The sequence below is a fragment of the Typopeltis vanoorti genome, chromosome 24, assembly GCF_054136105.1.
Source record: "Typopeltis vanoorti isolate ZY-2024b chromosome 24, IOZ_Tvanoo_1.0, whole genome shotgun sequence".
Taxonomy (NCBI): domain Eukaryota; kingdom Metazoa; phylum Arthropoda; class Arachnida; order Uropygi; family Thelyphonidae; genus Typopeltis; species Typopeltis vanoorti.
In genome coordinates, this window is record NC_143572.1 from 22,004,772 (window position 1) to 22,031,230 (window position 26,459).

At 34.8% G+C, this 26,459-nt stretch overlaps 1 protein-coding gene across 1 annotated transcript in view; it reads right to left on the reverse strand.

Annotated features, from left to right (window-relative positions):
- The window catches only part of LOC150092994 (ubiquitin-conjugating enzyme E2 R2-like), a 73,015-nt gene that overhangs the window by 10,512 nt on the left and 36,044 nt on the right, over window positions 1–26,459 (reverse strand). The window contains exons 3-4 of the mRNA XM_090413564.1: window positions 25,960–26,057; window positions 5,981–6,115 (exon numbers count right to left, since the gene is read on the reverse strand). Of these exons, the coding sequence (XP_090269690.1) occupies window positions 5,981–6,115; window positions 25,960–26,057 (233 nt within the window). The remainder of the gene's footprint in view (window positions 1–5,980; window positions 6,116–25,959; window positions 26,058–26,459) is intronic.

Sequence of the window (26,459 nt, forward strand, 5' to 3'; positions counted from 1 at the left end):
AGGCGAAAAAGGGGTGATATGATTGAGACATTCAAATTGCTAAAGGGTTTCTATAGGATTAATTCAGAGAAGATTTTTGAGATCAGGACTGATGGTGGGAGAACTAGGGGACACCTATGGAAGCTGGGCAAGAGTGCGGTTAGCAGGGGTGTTAGAGCTGGGTTCTTTACTTTTAGAGTGGTAAATGAGTGGAATAAGCTGCCAGAGTCTGTTGTGGGTGCTATGACGGTGAGTGAGTTCAAGACAAGGTATGATAGATACTGTGAGAATGCCGTATAGTTGTGTGGACATGATGTTTAGGGCCTCCCTCGGTGAGTCTAAGAACTCCCTGGAGTAGCCCGTAATAATAAAAACCATGAAAGATAATCATATAAATACTAGTGTCATTGCAGCCATTGATTTATAAAGAGGCGGATTAATTCTCTATGCCTAAAATTTGCATTTTCTAGTGAAATGCTTTATTCTATTAGTAATAATTATAAAATATATGAGGTAACAGTCAACATGATGTTACCATTTCTACAAGGTATATGTTCCCTTAAGGTGTTTCTCAAAGTGTGGAACGTGTACTCTTGGAGGTATGCGAAAGGTCTTCAGGGGGTACGTGGCAATTTATGGCTATGCATAATTAACGAATGGAATCATATCTCTTAACAAATAATGCAATTAGAGACAACTATGATAAAAACAGCACTAACTAATGAATCACATCTCCCCTCCAACAGAAACTGCTGTATAGACCCAATCAAAACCATATGTTGCCGGTGCAACATATGGTTTTTCTTCACACCACCCCGTCGTGAACATGTTAAAACTAAGAAATATATAGTGAATGTGTTTCAGATATTATGGAATTTGGTTGAAGGGAATTAGCAATTCAACTCACTGTTGAAATGCTAATGTCTTTGGTTTGTGCAATCTTTTGTTAATACCACACCAATCATATGCACTTCTTCATAGCTGCTCTACATATCTCAAAGTCTTGTAAATTATTGGTAATTTTTGCTTGAAATAATGGGAAAGAAGATTAAGCCGTTTGGGTAGATGACTTTGACGATGCACAAGGAAACTGTTCTCGATGCCAAAAGTAGCAATAGCGAGTAGGAGCTTCTTGGTAAATCGCACCATTTTCAGTTTTTTTTGCAAACGTTAGTTTCCGAAAATCCCTGCATATATCTCGCACCACAATTTTTTAGCTTTCATTTTGGGAAAAAATTGCGAGTTATATTCGAGTAAATACGGTAATTTTTTAAGCTTTCAAATTCTTAAGTATGGTTCATTGGTTAGAGACTGGATTTATAAAACGCATAAAAGAGAGCAATATAGCAAATATAAGATATTGCAAATATAATGCAATATCTTAACAAACGAGATATTGCATTTGATCCAGATGCAATATCAACGAGAAAACGTTGATATTGCATCTGGATCAAATGAAATTGATAAGGTGTGTCGTCTGACATCTCTAGAGAACCAACTAGGAAGAAGACGAAAAATCTTCGTAAGTATGTTATGAATTACTTGAAATGTGGATTTTCATGGAAGAGAAATGAAGAGGAACCTATTCCAAATTTTGTTTTATTAAAAATAAATCATATTTTTTGTTTACATGAACATATAAATTCAAATAAAATAGATATTTACAATCACCATCCCTTACGTTAAAGGCACATCCGAAAAGATCTCAAGAATTCTCAATAAACTACATTCAGACCATGTAGCAAATTAGCCACCCTCATCCGCTCACCCAAGGACAGCATTCCTCCTTTATCACATCCAGGAGTCTACCAAGTACCCTGCTCATGCAATCAAGCCTACTACGGTCAAACAGGAAGAACTGTGAATATCCGCATCAGCGAACATAAACGATACGTCCGGAAATATCATTATGGGAAGTCGGGCCTAGCAGACCATGCTCTGGATACCCCTGCACACAGGATCAACTGGAAAAACACAAAAGTACTACACAGAAACCCATATAAATCAGAGAGATTGTTCTTAGAGGTGACAGAAGCCCTAAAACACACTCCAAATCTCAACAAATATGGCTGTATTAACTTGCCGAAGATCTGGGAGACAGTCATATTAAGAAAAAACTACTCTTTTCTAGGACTCTAGTAATATATGATAGCGTTTTTTTTTTTTTTTTCTTTTTTCCAGATAGAGGGTGCCAAAATCAGGACTCTAGTCTTTGTGTTGCTGCTACAGTTTTGTTGAAGTACACCATGTTGTTTTAGTCTCGCGTATTGTGACAAACAGTGTTTTTGTGCTCTGAAGATGCTGGTTATAATACCAGCGAAATATCAGCATCTAGTTAATAAATTAATTATTTACTTAGTTTCTGTGTTCTATTATACCGTTAAAATAATAAACAACAAAGATATTTACAACGAAATATGCTTTATTATTTATTTATTATTTGATAAAGGGAATAATGAAAATTTAAGAAGGGGTATGCGAATATCTGAAGTTTGAGAAACACTGCCTTAAGGAACATAGTTCAGGTTCTCGGTGGTATCTATAAAAACAGGTGGACAGTACTACCTAATTTTATTGGATAGACTACTGTGAGAAGATAAAGAGAAAAAATCAACTGCAGAAATATTAAATGAATATGAAACTAGTATGCATTTGGTTACAAACTACTTTTAGCTTTTTACTGATCTGCTAATGATTATATACTGACAGAATATCATTTATAAAGTATTCCACATAAAGTGGCTTAATTCATTTTGAAAAGAAAAAAAAGGAGTTAAAAAGATCATTTTTTTTGTTGATTTTAACTGTAAATGAGTGTGAGCCTATTAGATAGTAAAAAGCTGATATGTTCACTTATAATAGTACACAGCACTCATAAAATACAATGCAGTAAGACCCCCATATCCATGGGATTTGATTCCATCATCTTCTGCTGATAGTAGCGAACCACTAGTGAGACCCAGATTTTTGCACATATATAGCAAAATTGAAGCAGGAAATTATTAATAAATTGACTTAGTCTCATGCCCTAGGACTGTAAGGTTCTTTAGTGAATATGTTATGTAGTTAATATATAACGTATACACCATGGCTGAATAAATAATAAAAAGAGTTGTTTTTAATCTTTGGCAGTCGGCTGCTTGCTTGCCTACTGAGCAAATGATGTGGATGGCTGAGGATCATCGATAGAAGCTTTGTCGACTTTTTTAAAAAACATTATTATTGGAAGCTGCAGTTTTTGTCTCCTCAATCCAGTAAACAGGTTCTGCAAAGGTTCCGAAGCTTCTGTTATTGTGCGAGTAATTTTTATGCTGCACTCCATCATTGAATCATAATCCATTATCTGTTCCTTTAATGTTTGAGCAGTTTTTGTCTCCTCAATCCAGTAAACAGGTTCTGCAAAGGTTCCGAAGCTTCTGTTATTGTGCGAGTAATTTTTATGCTGCACTCCATCATTGAATCATAATCCATTATCTGTTCCTTTAATGTTTGAGCCATTCGAAATATCGTGGCAAATTTTTCGAGTGTCCATGCTGGTGGTTCTTGTTCACTTTCATCCTCATCTTCTTCTGTAGAAGATTTGGCAAGATCTTTTAACTCCTTCTTAGTGAGTACCTCACGATGTCCATCTATGTAATCATTCAATTCTTCTTCCGTCATATCCCTCTCCACCTATTTTCCGTGCTGTGTTAATTATCGTTGTTATCTGTGAGTTGATATCAGGGGCGTCTTGGGAATTATGAATGGCATCACTCCACAAATTCTTCCAGCATGCAGTTACTGTTTTTGGTTTCAATTTGTCCAATGCTCCCTTCATGATTACAATTGCATCTGCAATTGTGAATGATTTCCATCATTAGCAGAATCCTCAACCATTGCACGAATCATATCGAAAACTTGCCGAGCATATGAGGCTTTGAAGCATCTAATGACACCTTGATTATGTGGCTGAAGCAATGAGGTTGTATTAGGTGAGAAGAAAGCCACTTGAACATTTTAATCTTTGGTGACCAGTGACTCAGGGTGCCCTGGAGAGTTGTCTATTATCAGTAAAATTTTAAATGGTAATCCTCCCCTCTCCAAGTATTTTTTCACCTCCAGAATAAAACATTGATGGAACCATTCTGTAAATAACACGGTCGTGACATGCTTTCAGATTTGATTGCCAAAAAAATAGGCAGACAACTTTTGTATTTGTTTTTAAGGACACATGGATTCTATGCTCAGTAAACAAGGCCAGGTTTAATTATATGACCAGCTGCATTGCCACAAAGTATCAACGTCAATCTGTCCTTAAATGCTTTAAAGCCTGGTGCATGCTTCACAGTTTTATGGATGAAGGTCTGCTGGGGAATTTTCTTCCCAACGAGGCTGGGTTCATCACAATTAAAAACTTCCTTAGGATGATAACCTTTCTCTGCAATAATTTTTTTAAAATTCTGCTGGGAACATGCAGCAGCTTTCTTATCAGCCAATGCAGATTTTTCTGTAATTTTTCTGTTTTTTAGATTAAACCTAGTTTTGAATCTATGCAACCAGCCCTTGCCTGCTGTAAATGAGTTTTCTTACTCTTCTGTTTTGTCTTGCAGCTGCATCTCTTCACATAGGATCAATGATTTTTTTGGCATCACCTGTTACTGTCAATAGGAATCCTTTTTCTTGTCATGTCTTCCACCCAAAAATTCAAAACTTTCTCTACCTTGAGTAAGGCCTTATCACACAGTGTACCCGTGACTTTTGCAGATTTGAGTACAATGAAAAGACTGGCACGAATTTTTTCTTTATTCTTCAACACTTCACGTATTGAAGATTTGTTTTTATTAAAGATCTTGGCAATAGTTGCAATTGGCTTTTTTTATACATCAATCATATCGATAATCTTTGATTTTTCACTAATACTGTGCATTTCACATCTCTCTTCGGTTTTGAAGCCATTTTTAAATTTTTCACAATTTATTTGCTTGAATTTAAACGCAATTTTTAATTGCAATGACAGACAATTGATTGCTTTCTTCGACAATCTGAGTAAAAGTAAACATGAGCAAACACACATGTTTAAGTCCACGCGTCTAGCAAAACAAGCATGTTTTGACAAGTTTTCAGCCTGTGCATATGCATGTTTCAACCAGTGCAGCGCTTGACCGTTTCGCGTGCTTTTTTCGAACCGAGGATATAGGGGAGGTTGCCTACTGTATTAAAATTAAAAATTTTATATACAGTACGATGCAACAAATCAGAAGTACACTACTGATTTGTCTATAAAAAAAAATATTAGTGTGAATTATAGTTTAGGGTCATGAAACCATTACTGTTAACATGCTCACCCATTTATGACAGAATGGCCCTGAGCCATTCAGAATGACCTTGCCAATGTTCCTACACATCCACAAGATTCAAATGCCTAGGCCAGACTGAGATATGCAGCATAAAAAAACACACGCACATGAATCTTACAATGCTGGTTATTGATTGGAAGTGGCACATATGCAAATACTGGTTTGACACTTTAAAGCGTCAGTGGCACTGAATGTGTTAATCAAGTGTCCCCCCCCCCCCCCAGGAATGGGATCAGAGTTTCTGGAAAGGAATTCTGCCACTTCTCTATGAGACTGACTAACTAACTAATAGTAAGAGAAGATCTGCAATAGCTGTCCATAATCATTCATTAGAATTAGATGGGAGTACAGCCAAATGTTTGTGGATTTCTAGTACTGTAATGTATTGTGTCATAAATGAATTATACTCACATATTTCCTTTGTATCATGTTTAATAGTTGCTATTTTTGGGAAACTAGCATTCCACACTAGTACACATATTAGTAATGATCATGGCAGACAACTTTGTGTGATATTGCCTGCAATGATTACTAACATATTTTTTAGTGATAATTTACTATAACAGTTTGTTAAATAAGAATAAAATCTAAAATCCTACCTTTATAACTTTATATGAGTAAAAATCCCTCTAATAAATATATGCATAATATAATTAAAATGATACCTGATGATATTTTCATATTCTTTATCTCTGGCTTTAGATTCTTTCCAGCGCCGGTACATAACTGAAGCATCAACATTGGCAGGAGAGAAAGTATTAGGTTCATTAAGTAGCGATATTACACTTAGCAAAACTGTCCTGTTGAATAAAAGTAGGCATGTAAATTTACTGCCATGCTAATCATAAAGTCATTCAAATGAGATTAAACATTTCCTCCAACTATTATCAAATCAGCATCAACAATGTCCAAGTGTGTGTGTGCACGCATGGGTGGGGGCAACAATTTACACTTCAACTTAAAATACTTTAATTTTCAATCAGATGGAAGCTACATCTTATCCTTGCCATATATCTCTGACTATCATCATCAGCCTTTCACAAGGAGACAGACGCCCATTTAGAGAGGTGACAAGAGTAACCTAAATTACCCAATTTCTACTTTCTAATTAACTAACTTAATATGATGCTAATATCAAATGATATTCAAAATCTTTTATGTTCATCAACAAAAACCACAAACCAGAACTGAGAAACTCAGTGCTTGGAAGCATTAAAAAAAATTGGTAAGCCATATACAGTGGGTGTCAACTTAGCATGATTAACTGGAATCAAAAAATGAAAATGTCGTTGCATGAGAATTTCACCACTGCTGAGTAATGGGAACCATTTTTTATTTCAATAAAATTATTTATGGTGCTAATATAAAGATGCAGATGATTGTGTTTTAATAAAGAACATGTAAAAATAAACAATTAAATCACACTTTAAATTAACAAAACTCAGAAATTAAGAGAATACACATGAAAAATATTAAATCATCATATAAAACAGCAGCATCTTTTCTAGCTTGTTGAATGATACAAAGTTTCAATATTCGGGTCCATAATTTTTTTAAAAAAATTTGGTAGTTTTGCTATTTGAAACAGATTTACTGGCATTACTTTTTCTTTTTATTGAATATGCAATAACTAGGCAGTCAAGTCATCTATTAAAAAAAAGTTATATTGAATCATTAACAACTTTGCTTATAATAAAATTGTTCAAATGTTCTGAAATCCCCAAACAGGCAAAGTATGCATGTCTATATGTACTCTATTAGTGCAACATAAGTATCACATGCAGCATGTGACCAAAAATGTTTTTTCATAATCAAATTCCTGATATATATTCTCAGGAGGGATACAGGAAATTAAGATCTTTTGCTGATGATAGCACTCTCCACTTGTCCCACTTGACCTTGCAATGCTCAAACATCTCATGCTTCAATATTATCTATAATACATGCTCTGAACACTGATCTTCATAGTATCCTTCATTCGAGTGAAAGCAACCAAGCCAACTTCAATGCTTCAAAGGCGCAGTTTGTTTGTTGTTTTCCCATAAACACATTCCTCTTTCAGCTGCAAAGAAAGACACAACTGTGGAGAGAATTTAAGGAGAAAGGTGACCTGCAGCCACACGAAAAGCATAAAACACAGGCCAGAAGGGTAACTAGTGTGGTAAGAAAAGCAAAAGCAGATTATGAAAGGGAATTAGCAATGCAAGCTAAAGAGAATCCCAAACAGTTTTTTTTGATATGCTGCAAATAAAAGAAAAATGTATATGTGAGAATGATTTTAAGCAATGCCGATGGTAGGAGGTAACTGAATCAGTTGAAATAGTGGAATTACTGAGCGAGCACTTTGCAAGAGTATATCATCCAGGTTGTGATATTACAGGAATGAAGGAACCAATAGCTTATACAGGAATTGAGGTGAAAGAAATGGAGGTGAATAATATATTACAAAACCTTAATGTGAATATTTCTGTGGGATTGGAAGGTATACCAGCTAGGGTCTTACGTGAAGCAGCAAAAGAATTGTCAGTGCCTTTGACTATTTTGTTTAATTTGAGTCTCGGGTTTGGGTTAGTCCCGAGGGGATGGAAGGAGGGGAAAATAGTTCCATTGCATAAAGGAGGCTCCAAGACTGCTGTTGCAAATTACCGACCGATCAGCATATCAGAAGTCATTGTCAAGGTTTTGTAGAAAGTAGTCAAGAGAAAAATACAGGAATGGATAGATGATAATGGATACTGTATGGGGGACATCATGGTATTGTGAAGGGTAGATCATGCCTCAGTAACTTGCTCATGTTTTATAACACAGTGACAGCTGAACTGATAAGGATAACGGGTTTACAGTGATACTGCTGGACCTTGCTAAGGCCTTTGACAGGATACCACATGGAATTCTAATCAGTAAACTGCAGCATATGGGGATGGATAAGAGGGTGGTTGATGGAGAGATATTAGAGAGTAGTTTATTCAGGAGTAGAGTCCAAAAGAAGACTTGTGGCTAGTGATGTGCTGCAGGGTTCTGTTCTTGGACCACTGCTGTTTAATTTGTTCATTAATGATATAGGAAAGGATCTGAGAGGAACTGTTCATTTGTTTGCTAATGATGCAAAGTTGGGTAGAGCAATAGTGAATCCACATGATGTCAAAATTTTGCAGGATGATTGAAAGACTGGGCTAAGGAGAATGGATGTCAGTGTAATGTGGCAAAGTGTAAGGTTATGCATTTTGGGATGAAAAGAATAGCAGCAGTATACCACATTGGTGGAACTGTACTCCAGGAGATTGATAAGGCGAGGGATTTTGGAGTATATGTAGACAGGGAGTTTAAGTTTAGGGGGCACATTACAAAAGTGGCTAAATCAGCTCATCAGATCACTTGGTTACTGAAGAATACTTTGATGAGCAGAGACAAGCAAGTTATTGTTCCTCTTTATTGAGCCTTGATAAGACCCTATCTTGACTACTGTGCCCAGATCTGGGTGCCAGGGTTTCTTCTTGATGAGGAGAAGGTAGAGAGGATCCAGAGGCGAGTGACCAAGATGATAGCTAGTCTATGGAATGAACCTTATAGGAACACGTTGAAGATCTGTGGGTTGCAGAAATTGGTTGATAGGCAAAAGAGGGGTGATATGATTGAGACATTCAAATTACTGAAGGATTTTTACAAGATTAATTCAGAGTAAATTTTTCAGAACAGGTCTTGTGGTGAGAGAACTAGGGGCCATCCATGGAAACTGGGTAAGAGTGTGGTTAGCAAGGGTGTTAGAACTAGGTTTTTTGCTTGGAGAGTAATGAATGAGTGGAATAAGCTGCCAGTGTCGGTTGTGGGTGCCATGACTGTGAGTGAGTTCAAAGCAAAGTATGATAGATACTGTGTGGATGCTGAATAGTTGTTCTGGACATGATGTTTAGGGCCTCCCTCGATGAGTCTAAGAACTTCTTGGAGTTGTCCGTAATAATAATAATAATAACAAAAAAGACCTCAGATCTCCACTTACTTTTGATAATGCTCAGCTCAACAGTCAAGACCAAAACTCTCTTCTCAGACTGACTCTTACTCCAAACCTTTCCTGACACAATCATATCACTTCTATAGCATTGACAGCTTCCAAAAAACTTGGCATCCTTTTCCAGTCAGGACGGTACTTCTGTGCTGAACAGTTACTTACGGTGTATAAATCCCAAATCCGACCAACAATGGAGTACTGCTCTTATGTATGAGATGGTGCACCAAAGACCTTCTAAACATTCTTGATGCTGTTCAGAAAAGGGCAGTCTGATAAATGGCACTTCACTTACAAACTCTCTTCAGTTACTTTCCCACAGAAGATCAGTTTCTGCTGCATTGTGTCTGTTCTACAGATATTTCCATGGCTATTATTCAGCAGAACTATCATCCAATATGCCTCATATTTACAGATTACAGGAACTCATGCTATAGCCACTCGACACTCTTTTATAGTCAAATTGCATACTCATTGAACCTGTTGCTCCTGGTCATCTTTCATTCTTCCATCTCAATTGTGTGGAAATAGTTTCCCTCATGAAGCATTTCCAAAGGAGTACAATCTTCAACAATTCAAGAAGAATATCAACAGATTACTATATTCCTGACTGTGCCCTCACACAGTATCTGTTTACTAGTCTCTTTCTTCTTTCTTTCATGTGTGGGGAAAAAAAAAGTTTAAATTATTACTTAACTTCCTATCAACAATTTTCATCCAAAATCATTCGTTATTCATCAGGACTCTAATTCTGTCAGATCTTATATTTCTAGTCTTCTAAGGCACTTTTTTACTGTATCAATTCACCTGGAGGTCTTTCTCTGGTCTTCCTAGCATTATTCATGTTTTTAATTAACCCTTTTTTCCTATTCTGTTTAAGCGATCATATTATCTTTGATTAGCTGTTCAGAATGTTTTCTTGCATGCCTTTTTCATTTTGATGATGCCCATGATATATAACACATAAAAAAGAATTTTAAGTAAATTTAGAAAAAAGACTACAAAAAATAGATCCAGTTTCAAATACTGAAAATTTCAACAGTTTGCAAACAAAAAATATAATAAGGAATGCTGAAAAATTAGTTGAAAATCAAAAAGAGCAAACTAAACACCTAATAAAAAAAAAGAAGAAAGAAACAGGATGCATATGCTGTAAGAAACATAAAGATACTGCATTTTGTAAAACAATAAAGAAAAGGATAAGCAAGAATATAAGACATATCAATACAATAATGATAAGAACAGCAAATAGAAACAAAAAGTAGAAAATGGCAATAGTAAAAACAAAAACTTTGATAATGTAGGTATTCTTTATATGACAGGTGTACAAGATGAAAATGGATTACTGATTATAAACAAAACAAACACATTGGAGATTACAGAAATTTTTTCAAGAATTATACACAAATAAGGGGAAAGCATTAGAGAAAATGATAACTGAAAATTATAATGAATATACAGTCAAAGATGATAAAGTAAAACATGCACTTACAAAAATAAAAATACATCTGGCCTTGATGGAATACTAATAGAAATGCTGAAAACTGGAGGGGATCTCTTGCATATAAAACTATCAGAATTGTATACTGAGTGTTTAAGAAAAAGTAAGAATACTGAATAGAAAAATCATTCTTTTATATAAGAAATATGATGAAACTGACATAAGAAATTACAGACCTATGAACACATCTCCCAGTACTTTATAAGGTTTTTACAAAAATTATAGAGGGCAGAATAAACAATATATTAAATTTCTATCAACCAAAATAATAGGCAAGTTTCAGAACAACCTTCTCAACTTTAGTACATGTAAATGATCTAAAGTTGAGAAGTAATGGAAAAAACAAAACATAATATATCAATTTCTTTGGCTTTCATAGATTATGAAAATCCTTCAACTTAGTAGACATGTAAAATGCTTGAAGTTTTAAAACAAATAGAAAAAGATATGAGAGAGGTTCAGCAGTAATCAATTTCAATGAAAGAGAAACAGAAATAAAAAGAGGAGTCAGACAGGGAGACTATCACACCACAATTATTTCCTAAAACGAATATGCTATGAGAAAACTGAAGTGGGAGAAGAGAGAACTGAATATTGATGGAGAATACTTAAGCAATCCACGATTCACCAATAATATCATACTAATAGGAGCATTACCAAAAGAACTAAAACATAGTTATAGAATTAAATGAAGCAAGTTTGAAGGCAGGACTGCAAATAAATATGGATAAATCAAAAATAATGTTTAGTGAATATACTACTATTATAACTAAAGCATACAAAGGTAATGCAACATTGGTGATGAATTTAGCTGAATATGAAAGTAAAATGCACATACTTTTACAAGATAAGTCTACATACCAAACCACAGTTCGTGATCTACTAACTCTCAAAAGAATAAAGTTTGCAAATTATTGAAAAAAATCACTTTCTGGCCAAAAGAAACAATAAACAAGCTCAAGCCTTTTCATGCCAGAATATATGGAGAACTTAAAATTCACAAGCAAGGTACACCTCTATACCCTATTGTGGATAGTAAAAAAATTCCCACATACAAACTATGTAAACATTTAGCTAAATTACTAGTCACCCTCACAAATAACCCTCCTTTGTTAAAAATTCTGTTCATCTAAAAAGTATATTAGAAAACCATAGCTTAAAAAAAGTTCAGACATAATGATTACTTTTGATATTACTTCACTATTTGCCAATATACTAGTAATTAAAAAAAGGTACATTGGTAAATTTGATTTACTAAAGTCACAATTCCCCGAGATATATTTGAACTATTTAAATTTACAGCACATGCAAGTTATTCAGCATGGAAAGGGAAGATATAGATGGGACAGCAATGCCCCCCCCCCTTTAGCCAATTTCTAGATAGAACACTTGGAAAAGCTAGCTATGAATACAGCCACTCCGAAACCAGTGGTTTGGCTATGCTATGTGGATGATGTGTTTGCTATTTGGCTACATTACTATGAATGGTAGGAGGGAAATAAAATACCTCCCATGGACCAACAGCAACAGGATAGCACTTCTCTCATAGGCCGGTCTGGGGGCCTCGAAGGTGGCAGCCCCACCACCAGACTCGGGTGCTGAAGGCTAATCACCTACACATCTTAAAATTTCACCCATTAAAAGAAATAACAAAGAGATAGCTGAACTGCCTAAATGATTAACGACAAAGCAAGGAAAAAGGTACATGAGATACGGAACATGAAACATTAAAAGTCTACATGGAAAAGAAAACAAATTAATAGATGAATTTAAAAAATCAAGATTGGATTTGCTAGCAGTCACAGAAACAAAAAAGAAAGGTCAAGGTTGCCAGAAAATGAAAGATGGATATATATACTTTTCTCTTCAGGAGTAAACTCAAGAGAATGGGGAAAACAAGGGGTAGATTGCATAATTAAACCAGATCTCAAAGAATATATTACTAAATGGCAACTAATAAATGAAAGGTTGTTGACAATCACTATAGATTTTAAATCAAACAACCAAGTATTCACTGTAATTGTTGCATATGGCCCAAATGATAATGCTAATAAAGAAATTAAAGATGAATTCTTTGAGCTCTTACAAAAAACAATTGTAAAGAAGTTCAAGGACATATCATACTACTAGGAGACCTTAATGGCCGGGTAGGGAATCAAGTAGATGAGCAAACGAAACAAGTGTTGGGATCACAAGGAGAAATAACCCGGAATAATAAATCTTTGCCTTACAAATAATTCAGTAATAGCGAATACTATGTTCAAGCATAAAGAAATCCATAAGTTTACCAGGGAAGAGCCCAGTAGAAATGAAAAATCTATAATTGACTATACCATCACAAGAAGACCATACTGGAAGTATACAAAAAATGCAAGGGCCTACAGAGGTCCTGAAATAAGCAGTGGCCACTACTTATTAGTATTGGAAACAATCCATAAAATAAATGTTGAAAAAGTAGCAAGGAAATAAATGTTAAGATAAAGAACTACAAACTAAAGAAAGAAGAAACAGCCATTGAGTATAAAAGTGAAATAGAAGGGAAGATGAAAGAAGTAGAAAAATGATATATGAAGACCAAGATGTAGAAAGCCTATGGTACAGGTTCAAAACACTTCTTCTAGAAACAAGCAAAGAAATTTTTGGTGTATCATTAAATAATAAACAGAAGGAACACCCCAGTGGACTGAAGAACTAAAAGATGAAATTAAAAAGAAAAAGCAATTGTAGAAGAGATATATAACACCAAAGATGCAGGTTGATAGAGAACTATACAACAACCAAAGAAATAATGTTAAAACCTTAAGTGAAAAAAGAGAAAAGAAAATGCTGGGAAGACTTCGGACATACTTTAGAACAAAATTTTAAAGGAAACCAAAAACTCTTCTATAATGTTTTAAGAATGAGGTCAGAGAAAGAATGCCCCATGAAGTTTATCAAAAATAAGGATGGAAAGTTACTCACAAATTCCAAAGATATCATGGAAAGATGGAAACAGTACTTCCAAGAATTATTGGAAGCTGCAGGACATGGAAAAAATTGAACCCTAAGAGCAAGACATGTAAGCAAAATAGAAGATCAAAGTGAGGAAATTCATGCATATGAACTGTTAGCAGCAATAAATAAAATAAAACTGGGCAAATCAGCAGGCCATGACCAAATAACACCAGAAATGGTAAAGAATTTAGGAATGAAAGTCACAAAATTTCTTTTACACCTATTCAATGTTGTATGGAAACAGAAAATTATTCCCAAAGACTGGGAAGAAGCAATAATAATCCCTATATTTAAGAAAGGAGACAACCATAAATGTGAAAACCATAGAGGAATTTTGCTTTTAAGCGTTAGAGGTGTATGCCTGTATTTTAGAAGAAAGGCTTAGGAGCCAAATAGAGGATACACTGGACGAAATGCAATATGGCTTCCGAAAAAATAGAAGCATTCAGGATCTTATCTTCAGTCTTAGACAAACATCAGAAAAAACATTGGAATATGGAAAAGAACTACATTCATGTTTTATAGATTTCGAAAAGGCCTTTGACCGAGTTCCCAGACACTTAATATGGCAAACATTAAAGAAATACAAGATAACTTGATAGCAGCCATACAAAGCTTCTACAAAAGTAACAGAAATTATGTAAGAACCTGTAATAATAAATCAAAAGAATTTGAAACAAATGTAGGAGTGAGGCAAGGCTGTATATCCTCAGTCCCCTTTTCTTCATTATAGTAATGGATGAAATATTAAAGGCATGCCAAACAAAAAAGTTCTACTTAGGATACAGGAAACTGAAAGAAACCAGGATTTCATACATGGCTTTTGCAGATGATGTAGTGATTCTCGCAAATATAACTGAAGATTTGCAGTACAACATCAACATTTGGTATGAAGAAACAAGGAAAAGGAATATGACCATAAATATAAATAAAACTAAAACAATGATCATATCTAGAAACCAACCAAAACACATAAAAATAGAGAACAATCAACCGGAACAAGTCCACTCCTTTAAATACTTGGGATCATATATACAAGAGGATGGTAGACTAGACACAGAAATTAACAAAGGATAACCGGGGGAACAAAGCTATTTTATGCAATGAAAGGCCCACTCCTAGTTAAGAAAGAAGTCAACCAGAATACCAAAATGGCAGTGTACCGTTCAGTGTTTCTACCAACATTAACATACAGTTGCGAGTCTTGGTGTTTAACAACAGGAAACACAAATAAAAATGAAATATCTTAGGAAAGTGGCACAAAAAACAAGATTAGACCAAATAAGAAATCAAACAATAAGAGACAGTCTTCAAGTTGCACCTCTGAACCAATTCATAACACAAACCCAAATGAGGTGGTCATTTGGGCTTGTGTTATGAATTCGATTTGGACATCTTAATCGAATGGAAGAAGGAAGAATGTCAAAAAATGTATACAAAAGAGCTAGAAAATAGGAAAAAGAAACATAGGCAAACCCAGGAAAGGTTAGCAAAAGGAAATTAAAGAGAAATTGGAAAAGAAGGGAATTAACTGGAAAGATGCAAAACAACAAGTCTTGGACAGGATGGCATGGAAATCTCTTTGGCAAAATCTCAATGCTTAAAAGCACAAGAGATCATAGAAGAAGAAATGGCCAACACTCTAAAACCTACTTCAGAATGGAACAGGAAGTTAATGACTGTTTGTCCTTTCTGGATACACTAATCACACAACTTCCTGATGGTTCATTATCTTTTTTTTCTGTTTATAGAAAACCCACACATACAGGGAGATATTTGCACAAACAGTCACACCATCATCCAGTTCAACAGTATGGTATCCTAAGATATTCACAGAGCTAGAAATGTCTGTTCCAATGGCTATAATCCCTATAGGATAGAAAAAATACTAAATGCCCTCCCCTAGAAATCCCCTCCATTGCCTATGATACAAGACTACAGCAAAACTGTTCAGAAGTATTCAAGACACATCTGAAAAGATATCTAGAGTGCTTAATAAATATCAGCTATGCTCCATATGTCAGATTGGCAACTCTCCATTCACCTAAGGACAAACTTTCTTCTTTATCAGATCCAGGAGTTTATGAAGTGCCCTGTTCTTGTGACCTGGCTTACTATGGAGACAGGAAGAACTGTTGATGTTTGCCTTGTTGAACATAAATAAAACACTCAGCACTATTGTTATGGCAAGTCAGGTCTAGCAGACCATGCCTTGGATACTCCTTCACACAGGATCAAATGGAAGAAGACAAAATTGCTATAGAGAGGTCATTATAAGTCAAAAAGATTGTTTTTAGAATCAAAAGCAGTTTTAAAACATACCCCAAAACTCAACAAGCATGGCTGTACAAATTTACAAAAAATCTGAGAAAGAGACATTTTAAGATCTAATTAATACTTGTTTTCTCTTTTTTTTTCTCCAACATAGATGGTGCCAATTTGGACTTTAGTTCCTTATGTTGCCTGTTAAATTTTTTTAAACTAGCCCCACTGTCATAAAAAATTGTTGTTTTATGTTCTGTGACAAACCGTTCTTGTGCTCTGAAGCTGCTGGATACAATACCAGCGAAATATCAGCTAATAAGTTAATATACATTAATTATTTTCTTATCATTCTGTGTTGTAATCAGTACAGTGAAAATAAACTAACAAACTTTATAATGAAATTTCAGCTAGAATAACAATGGGATGGAAAAATTTTAACCATTATAGATATACAGCTAATTTTCTTTTTACATAGCTTTTTTTTTAACACGAATTCGAAATAACACTGTTCAAATGGCACTTATTTTTAAAATTTCTGTTTGAATTCAGTTCTATTAAAAAGGGTATTTCCATTACAATTATCATTTCCTAGCGTGGTACATATGTACTTGAATTCTGGGGAACCCGCCTTCCCCTTGATGTTTAAAATATTAGGGATTACTTTACACTACAGAATGTAGACAAATGCCAAGTAGAACTTATATAGCGAAATCACAAAAAAAGTGTTGGTGGCTTTAAAGCAGCTAAGGATTATTTTGCCGTGTGTGACTATTATTTTGCAGCAATGATTGGAGATTATATATTAAAACCATTACTCAATCCTAAACCACAGGCAATGAAAGGTGCAGATTTTAACGTTACCAGTGGAAGGCAAATAAAAAAGATTGGGTTACAAAAGAAATTTTTAATAAATAGTTCCATCAATGTTTTGTTCCAGAAGTTAAATGCTATTTGATGAAAAAAATTTGGGCTTTAGAAATTTTCTATTTCGGATTGCATCAAACTTGCTAAGTTGGTGTTATCAGAATTGAAACCATCAACTTTAAATGCATGCTGAAAAGCTACTTGGCTAGAATGTGTGAAAAAGAAAAAACCCCGTACCTTTCCATACAACTGAATATCTCAATATCATCAGATTAGCACAAGCAGTTGGCAGAGGATTTGATGATTTTTCGTCTGCAGATATTGAAGAATTGATGGTTGACAAGGCTGTTAGTGATGATGAAATAATAGAAGCTGTCCTTGAGAATCTCGATAATAAAGAAAAATAGTGATGATGATGAAGAGATTCTACTCACTGCAGGATTAATTAAAGAAGGGTTTCATATGGCTACTAAAATTGCAAAGTCATTTTCTTACACATGATCCAAATACTGAATGAGCTGAACAGTTTAAAAGTGAACTGAAGTCATGTATGGTGCAATATGAAGAATTATACAAAGATCTAGTCAAAACAGGATTTCAACTATTAATTACAGAGTTTTTGGTAAAAAAAAATTGACGGATTTAGAATTCAGAATTAATTGGATATTAGTGCTAATTTAGTTCCTTTTACTGAAGAAAACGTTTTGCCATTGCAGTATGAACAGGACAACAAAAGTGTTTCAAGTGATGGAAGTGATTTAATTCCAGTCTCACACAAAAGAATGCGGCTACTGTCAGAAACTGATGGCGAATAAAATAATAAAATTTAACTAATAATCATATGCATAGGTATATTTGAAACTTTTTGAATTTCTGTTTTATTAGTCATACACAATTTTCTTTAAGAGATACATACATACACACACACATATACATACATGTATGTATGTATGTATGTTTTGTTTGAAAACAACTTATTGTTCGTATCAGGTTTTCACATCTGGAACCATTCTTTTATATGCACTGTATTCTTTTTTACACTGTTTTCATTTACATGATTTTTTCTGGAACCAATCTACAGTGTAAATGGAGAATTGGGCACATTTAACAGCAATTTACCAATCTGCTTAAAAAGAAAGATCTACAATCAGTGTGTACTTCTAACAATGATATACAATAGTGAAACCTGGAGCCCTGACTAAAAACAGCTGGAGAAACTGCAAAACAATACAACGAAACAACGGAAAGAGCCACTTTGGAAATAACATGTTTAGATGAAAAGAATAATAATTGGATAAAGAAGTAAACAAAAGGTAATGGATACTGCATTAAGTAATGAAAAGTAACAAATAGTGACGAAAACTCAATCAATGTTCACCGCCCCTACCTAATTTCCGAGTGTTGGAAGCTCCACAACATAAAAATTAGGTCACGACTCTGACCAATAAGCGATAACACAAGCTCCTCAAAGGTGGAAATTCCAAGCTGACTTGACATAGCCCTACACTTATCCCAAAATGTTCCTTCCCCTTCACCAAAAAAGCATTCCTAAATATAATAATAATATATACAGGGTGTTCGGGATAAATTTGACATATTTATAATTAATTATATTTTTCCGTAAGTTACATGTATTAACACACACTTCTCTTCATTTAAAAGTTTGGACCCTTCTTCATTCATATACAAGATGTCAGAAAGGATGGATAGCTGGAACCCACCTGAATCATGGAAGAGAATAACTTGTATCATGATGATTCGTGCCCGCCATCAAAATAAGGATATTACGACTGCTGCCCAATGCTCCCTGAATACAGTAAAAACAATCAGGCATGAACTAGAGACTTGCAATGGTGACTACGAGGATGTAGCAAGAAGAAAGATCCCTAGCAGACGATCTGATTGCGTTCGTACAGCAGAATTCCTCGCAAATCTGCAGGAACAGGTGTTGAAGAACCCTGGCATTGGAATTCGGGCTTTGTTCGTGGAGTTGCTAACTGTAGTCAAGCCCTGGATAACAAGGGTAGCCAATGGTAGGCCGTATGTATGGCAGCAGGATTCGGCCCCTTGCCACACCTCTGGGAAAAGTCAAAAATGGTTGTCTGAAAATTTCTACGACTTCACCAGTCCAAATGTTTGGCCTCCAAACTCCCCAGACCTTAACCCCATGGATTATTTTGTATGGGGCGCAGTTGAAAAAGACACCAATCGCACTTCCAGTAATACAAAAGCCCAGTTAATGGATAAAATTAAAACAGTTTTTGCGGCCCTTCCCAGGGAGACTGTAGCATCAGCTTGTTCGAGGTTCCGAAGCAGAATTGAAGCTGTGATCGATGCTAATGGTGGTTATTTTGAGTAAATCTTGTTGATAGTATTGTAATTAACTCTGCCTGTAATGTTTTTTTGTCAATTCATTAAATTTAATAGATACAAAGAAGATTTTCTTTTTCCTTACGAAACTGTCAAATTTATCCCGAACACCCTGTATATTTAAAAAAAAAAAAAACAAAAAAAAAAACAGGTTTTTCTAATTACCCCCCCCTTTTTAAACAGCCTAACAGCAGAAGTATGGAGAACGCAGACATCCTAACAAGGTATGTGCAAAATTTCTTCCTCTATTAGTCTGCATATATTTACCTTTAAAATACACTTATAATGTCCTAAGGATTCTTGAGTGAAAAGCCAATGTTTTTAAAATAAGGGACACCCCTAAATGAAAATAGCCAAAAATAGCCATAAAAATAATAGTAATAAATGTGCTGGACAGGACATGAGAGGAATGTCTGATAACAGATGAACAAAGAAAACAACAACATGGATACAGACCAGTGAAAAGATAAGATGTTATGAACATTTATGGTGGAGAGATGCACCAGATCAGCCAAAATGAAAGAAGCATGGAGAGGCATTCATCTAACAGTGGACTGATAATGAAGATAAAATGAAAAGTTAAAGATTATCTCTGACGAATAGGAAATTAAAAAAAAGCTTGCCTTGAAAAATATTGGTTCAGCATATTTGACTACAATTTTTTTTTTTTGTAATATATTTCAAAAGAAAAAGCTGCAGTTGGTAAATGCCACATGACTGAACTTATGTGTAACATGAAATTTACAAAAACATATGCCGTATCGGTGTAGACTCACACTCATCACTTCATTTCAACCTTCCCTCTATTTTCTTTTTATATTTTTTGTTTCATGTTTATCCTTCCCCAACACCAATATATTTAGCATTATAATTTATTACATATCATCAATTAATTTTAACTGGCCTACCCTCCACATCCATAACAATTATGTAATTCTTTTCTAAAGTTTAAAATTCACTGTTTGCATAACCTGACTCTGTTAAGAGTCCCTGTAGCTCAGTCAGAAATGATAATGCCCTTAGTCTGAGCATTATCATTTCTGAATCCAGTCTTTCATGCAAATGATCTTTATAAGGACGTTTTTTTTTAACCAGTCTCATATGGGAGAGAAGGATTTCCTCTCTCCAGAAAGGAAATCATAAGCAGAGATCACATGCAAATAACATGACAGATACAGCAAAGCATGTTACAGGCTTAACTACTTTTCACATCATTAATTTTTCTATGAAACTAAATTACTTATCTGTGGTAAGACTGAGCCTGATACAAGTATCCTCCTATATTATAGCATTATGTATATATTATCTCTAAAGTAGTATTTCCTCTTCTAACTGGCCAGTTTTACATATTATCAGAGATCTCCAGGGAGTTGAAAACTCATCAAGGGACGACATACACCACCCACGACAACTGTCACACCTACTCTTAAACTCATTCACTAGATGCACTTACCAAGCAAATAGTTTCACTTGCTCACTTCTCTGTGAGAGAAAAATCTAGTTCTATGTGCTCATTAAAATATTTATGAAATTCTTTCACTACCATAGCAGGATCATTAAAAATTACTCTTATGTAGTTGGTTATATACAATATGTTTTGATTATTCTTACTGATACACCATTTTGTTACTGATGTATGAAAAACTTGTGTATGTAAGAAAATATTGATATTGACTCTTATGACTTGGAAATTTTAAAGAGATTATATTGGACACAAACAGCATCAGTATGTGTAAATGGAGAGGAAACAGGAGAATTCCTAGTGGAGAGAGGAGTTAGACAAGGATGCAAGTTTCACCATTATTGTTTAACCTTTATACTGAACAGATGCTTAGAGAGGCACTTGAGGATGTAGAAGAAGGAATAAAAATAAATTGAAGAATCATTAATAAGTTAAGATATGCGGATGATGTAGTGGTGATGGCAGAAAGTGAAAATGGATTGCAACAAATTGTTTAAAGAATTGAAAACTCCTGTAAAGTGAATGGACCAAGGATTAACATAAAGAAGATCAAGATAATGGGCAGAAAAATAGGAGATAATGTAAAGATAAGATGTGGAGGAAAGATTTTAGAAGTGGAAAAATTTCAATATTTAGGTAACTGAATCTGAGAGAAAGGAACTTCAGAGTTGGACATTAGAAATAGAATAGGTAAGTTCTTGTCAGATGTCCTTCAGGACATCTTCTAAGAGGTTCTTCAGGACACCTTGGAATGGACTGGTTTAAGAATGACGGAGGCAGAGACCGTGAGAAATGGAGAAGAGCTGATCATCTGCTGCAATCCTCTTTCTGGAGGATGCTACCGGACAATGATGTATGAAAAACATATGGAAAATGAATTCTGCCAGCAAGGTATCTTTCAGATCTTCGGTCTAGCTTCCACTGATGAGATCACAAGGGCTGAAACATCTGGGAAAGTAACTTGCACTAAATAACATATACAGAAGAGTATATGTTTGGTTCCCAGAACAGAGTTTCTGGTTTCTAACCTCCCCTTTCTCCCTCTTCTTATATGGGAAAGTCTCAGTGTGCAAAACAGTGTTGAGTACCCTAAACTTTCCCCATTCAAGGATACAGTAGTGAAACAGTTCTACAGGTCAGGTGCTAGATAGTACACAGGACAGAATCTCATAGTAACACACTGGGAGGTGTGTTACCATCAGAATGATGGCAAAACACTGCCACTTATTCTGCCATGTCATGCCTGGAAAGAAGTGGGACTGTCAAGGCCATGCAATGGACTGGAACTGAGAGCTCACTCTATTTCAGGTGCCTGTGGTTCCTTCACTTCCACTACATGCATATACTCTCTTAACATTAAACCACCATGAAAGACAGCAAAAGAAAATTTGGTAATACTGTAATAATAATAATAAAAAAACTGCTTTGAAAATACAAAAACATACACAAAAAAAGATTGCAAAACACTGGCCCCTTGCAAAAGGCCACTGGACAACAGCTTCTGCCTATCCAAATTTTTACCTCTCACATCCAGATTATAACACCATCATCCAAAGACAAGGCTGATCTAGCATTATTCTTCTCCTCCAGCATCTGCATCAATGATCAAGACAAAGCAATCTCTTAAATTAAAGATGCCAAGAAATTATATTCTTGGCATCTTTATCCTTTATCCAAGTGTAAGCAAACAAAGTTTGCACCGCAAGTATTTTCAGGACAGGGCAACTTGTATATAGAAGCTAATGACTTCACATCACTTACCTTAGTATCCCATAATACAGAACGAAATTTTTTTTTTTTTTTTTTACAAACTTTCAGTGATTTTAAGATGCAAAAAGAATTTGACTGTAATGCTGCCATCATATAAAGAGCAGTTTTTATGTTAGTCTTTCCCCAGTGTGAATTCAAGAAGGAATAAAGTTTCTATAAGAAGCAAGAAACTAAAGTTCTAAAAGTTTTGTCCATATGAGATAATAACTATTGGCTTATGAATATTGAAAGGACAGCTGTATAGTTAGTGTTTTTCATACTGTTTGAGTTGAGATGAAGATATTGGCATTTCGTAGCTGAGTAATAGATCTGATGTATATATTTGCGTTTCTTTTTCTTCCCTTCACAGATATTTGTATATCACCTTCAAACCAGCCTGGAAGTTGTCATCTTTCTTACTGCTTATTAAAGATACATTATCACTGCTATCTTCACCTGGTGTTTATCAAATACAGTGTTCTTGTCATCTTTGCTACTTTGGATAGACTGGCTGTTCTGTTACTATTAGAATCCAAGAACATCAAGATTATATAAGACTTTTGGAATCTGAAGGTTCAGGCCTTGCTTCTCATTCCATCAACACTAGACATACAATTCAATGAAATCATACCAAGATATTATACACTATAGCAGGTCAAAATATGATCATCTATTTTCTGAATCGCTTGAAGCAGCACTAAACCACTATCCTAATCTTAATCTGACAGACTGTATGCCCATCTCTAAGTTTTGGGAAGTGATTACTGTTAAATGTTTATAATTTTTTAAAATTAATTAATTCATTATACATCTACACCCACATCTCTAAACTCTAACAGTGCTTCCACCTAATGTACAGCTACAACCAAGACACATGATATTATATACATGCTGTATGACTATTCATAATTTAAATGTTACCAGTTCTTCTGTCTTCTCCCTGCACGAAGCTCATGACATACTGAGTGAAATATATAAGAGTAATAAATTATATTTTAGTTCTCTTACATATGTGAAGCAATTAATTAAAACATTATACATTTCCTATGTCTAATACACATATCTCTATTAAATGACTAGGAATTATATCTTGAGTCTACAATTCATATTGAAGAGTTGTTATACATTCTTTTCAAAACTTTAGTATACATTTTTCTTTTCAGTAAGATATTCATTCTCAACACTGGATGGTGATAATTTCCTATTGAAATCAGTTTTACACTCTTTGTATAAATAATAAGACTTTTATTTTCTACGTTCTCTAGACATTCATTTATGCACAGCTGTATGTTTAAAGTGTTAGGAGTGATTATATCAAGTTCCAAGCAGACCTACAGGGAGCTTACCATTATTAGCTTTGCTCTTTTTTCTTCAAATTTTTCCAATACATTTCTACACACACACAGCATTCACTTCCTGCTCTGTTGTTTATGTATCCAACAGGAACTACTTTTCCTGTTTTGTTATATCAACTACTCCCCTTAAAAAAACTTTCCCACTAGAACTTCTATGAGACCTAGACACCAAATAAGCCAACATCCAATTTAATATGAAATTTGCCCACATCATCCTACTTGAAACTAACTCCTTTCAAGGAGTAAGCTTCCTATTGTATATTGAATACTATAGCCATCATCTTCAACAAGATGATGATTTCAAAGGAATATTATGAGAATAAGAGTGAGAGAAGTTACGAAACATAAAAGTGCAGGCCAGAAAAGTTACAAGTATTGTACAAAAAGAAACTGGCTATGCAAGCTAAAGGCAAGAATTTTATCTTTAAGCTGCAAGTAAAAGAAAGAAAGAAAGAATGAATTTACTGAATGCTGATGGTATGCTTCTGTCAGAAATTGATAAAATTGTTAAATAGTGGGTGCTCACTTAGTTAAGATCAATCGACCAGGTATATATAACATGGTACACAACTATCAGTACACTTGATACAGGTGAACAAGAATGAGGTTCAGAGATGTTGTATAACCTGAATAAGAATTTGGCAATAGGGACAAATGAGATATCAGCATGTATGCTAAAGGAATGTTCAGCCAAAATGTCTAGGCCGTTGTGTGCTTGCATAAGTTGAGTCTCAGCCTTCGAAGGATACAAAGAATGTCAGCCTGGTTGGCCAAGTGGGTAGCATACCTGCTCTACAATGAACAGGTTGTAGGTTTGAATATTATTGTGGGAATGGATGTTTGTAAAAGCATGCTCTGAATGAGCTTGTATAGCTCTTTGTGTGTTTGATAAGTCTTGTCTTAAAAAAAGTATGATGGTTCCATTTATAAGGATGATACAAAAAAATGATGTGTTTAACTAGCTTATCAGTATCTCTACAATGGTGAAGATTTTAGAGAAATTGGTAGGAAGAACTTATATACCTAAACAGATGGACAGGCAAGTTATACCTTGCAAGGAACAGCATGGGTTTACTAATAAGAGTTCATCTTCCTTTTTCATATTAGGTCCAGTGGCCTGTTATGGCCAAGTAACACTTGGCTTCTTATGAACCCAAAACTGCTTATGCAAGAGCACTTAATCCTATTTGCATTGTATAGTATGATGCTGTACATTATGTGTTTTCTCACCAGTCTACCTGTTTTGTGAGATGAAAAACCCTGATAAAAGGTTCTTTGCAGCCTAGATGGAATTCCAACCTAGCACTTTGCAACCAAAGGGCATCATCATCAATACTGACTAAGCTATGGAGACTCTGCAATTTGCTCACACTTTATAAGTTGGGGCTGAGTTGAATAAAGGAAATAGAAACACTATACAATATAAACACAATATAAAATTGGATTTTGCTAAGGCATCTGATAAGATACCACATTAACAGCTGTTACATGAACTGGAAAATTTGGGTAGTTGACAGGGAGGTATCAGAAAATGGTACATGGTGGGTGTGAATCCACTAGATTAAGGTGACCAGAGATCAGCCCTTGGACCACTATTATGGTCCAATCTATACAATGATAATGGGAAGGACCAGACAGGAGATGTTCAATTGTTTCCTGATGATGCAAAGATAGGCAGGATAATTCTGTCAAACCTTGTACTCTCAGGCCCTCCGTCTGTTTTTGGGAGGGAAAACCTTTCCAACTTTATGAGACTGGCTACCTCACTTTCAGCTGAAAGGACCTCATAAATTTTCTTGATTTTTCTTAGATAGATTTCAAATCCAGGTTTCTTCAACTAAAGGGTATTGTCAATACCAACAGTTATATAGGCTTTAATTTTCTGCATTTAAAATTCAAAATTCTTTTTAAGATCTGTATGAATGTTAGTACTTAAGTTTTGGTGCTCGTTTCTTTAGTTAAACCTCCTCTCCCTTAGTTTTATACCTATTTATAGTTGCATGCACACAATATATATATATATATATATATATATATATATATTAAAATAACACAATTCCTTGGATTTAAATGTAGCTCACCTAACATTCTGAGTGGGATTCCAACGTTCACATGGAAGCTCTCCGCTTTGAGGATCATCAATTGGTGGGTGTAGGATGGAAATACATAAGTCACCATTCTAAAATTTTAAACTTAAATTATTAATAACATAATGAAAAACTATTTGAAAGCATACTATAGTAAGATTAGACAATAGTTGATATCAAGCAATTGAAAATGCCTGCAATATTCACAGAAATGAACAAATTTTAAAAGGGCTATATAATTCAATAACAGAGAATGGATTTTGTTATTTCTCAGTCTTCTAATGTGGCAGGAAAAGAGTATCAAGGGAATCATCAGGAAGCACCTTCATTCAATGGATGATTACAGATGAGCAGTTGCAAACAGTTGGATTGTTTGGAACTGCTCATCTATACATATACTAAAATAAACAAATTCAATACGTGTATTTTCAGGTTGTTTTAACTATTTTGTATAGACATCTTGGACCTGCTAACAAGTTGCCCAGAAAATGTAC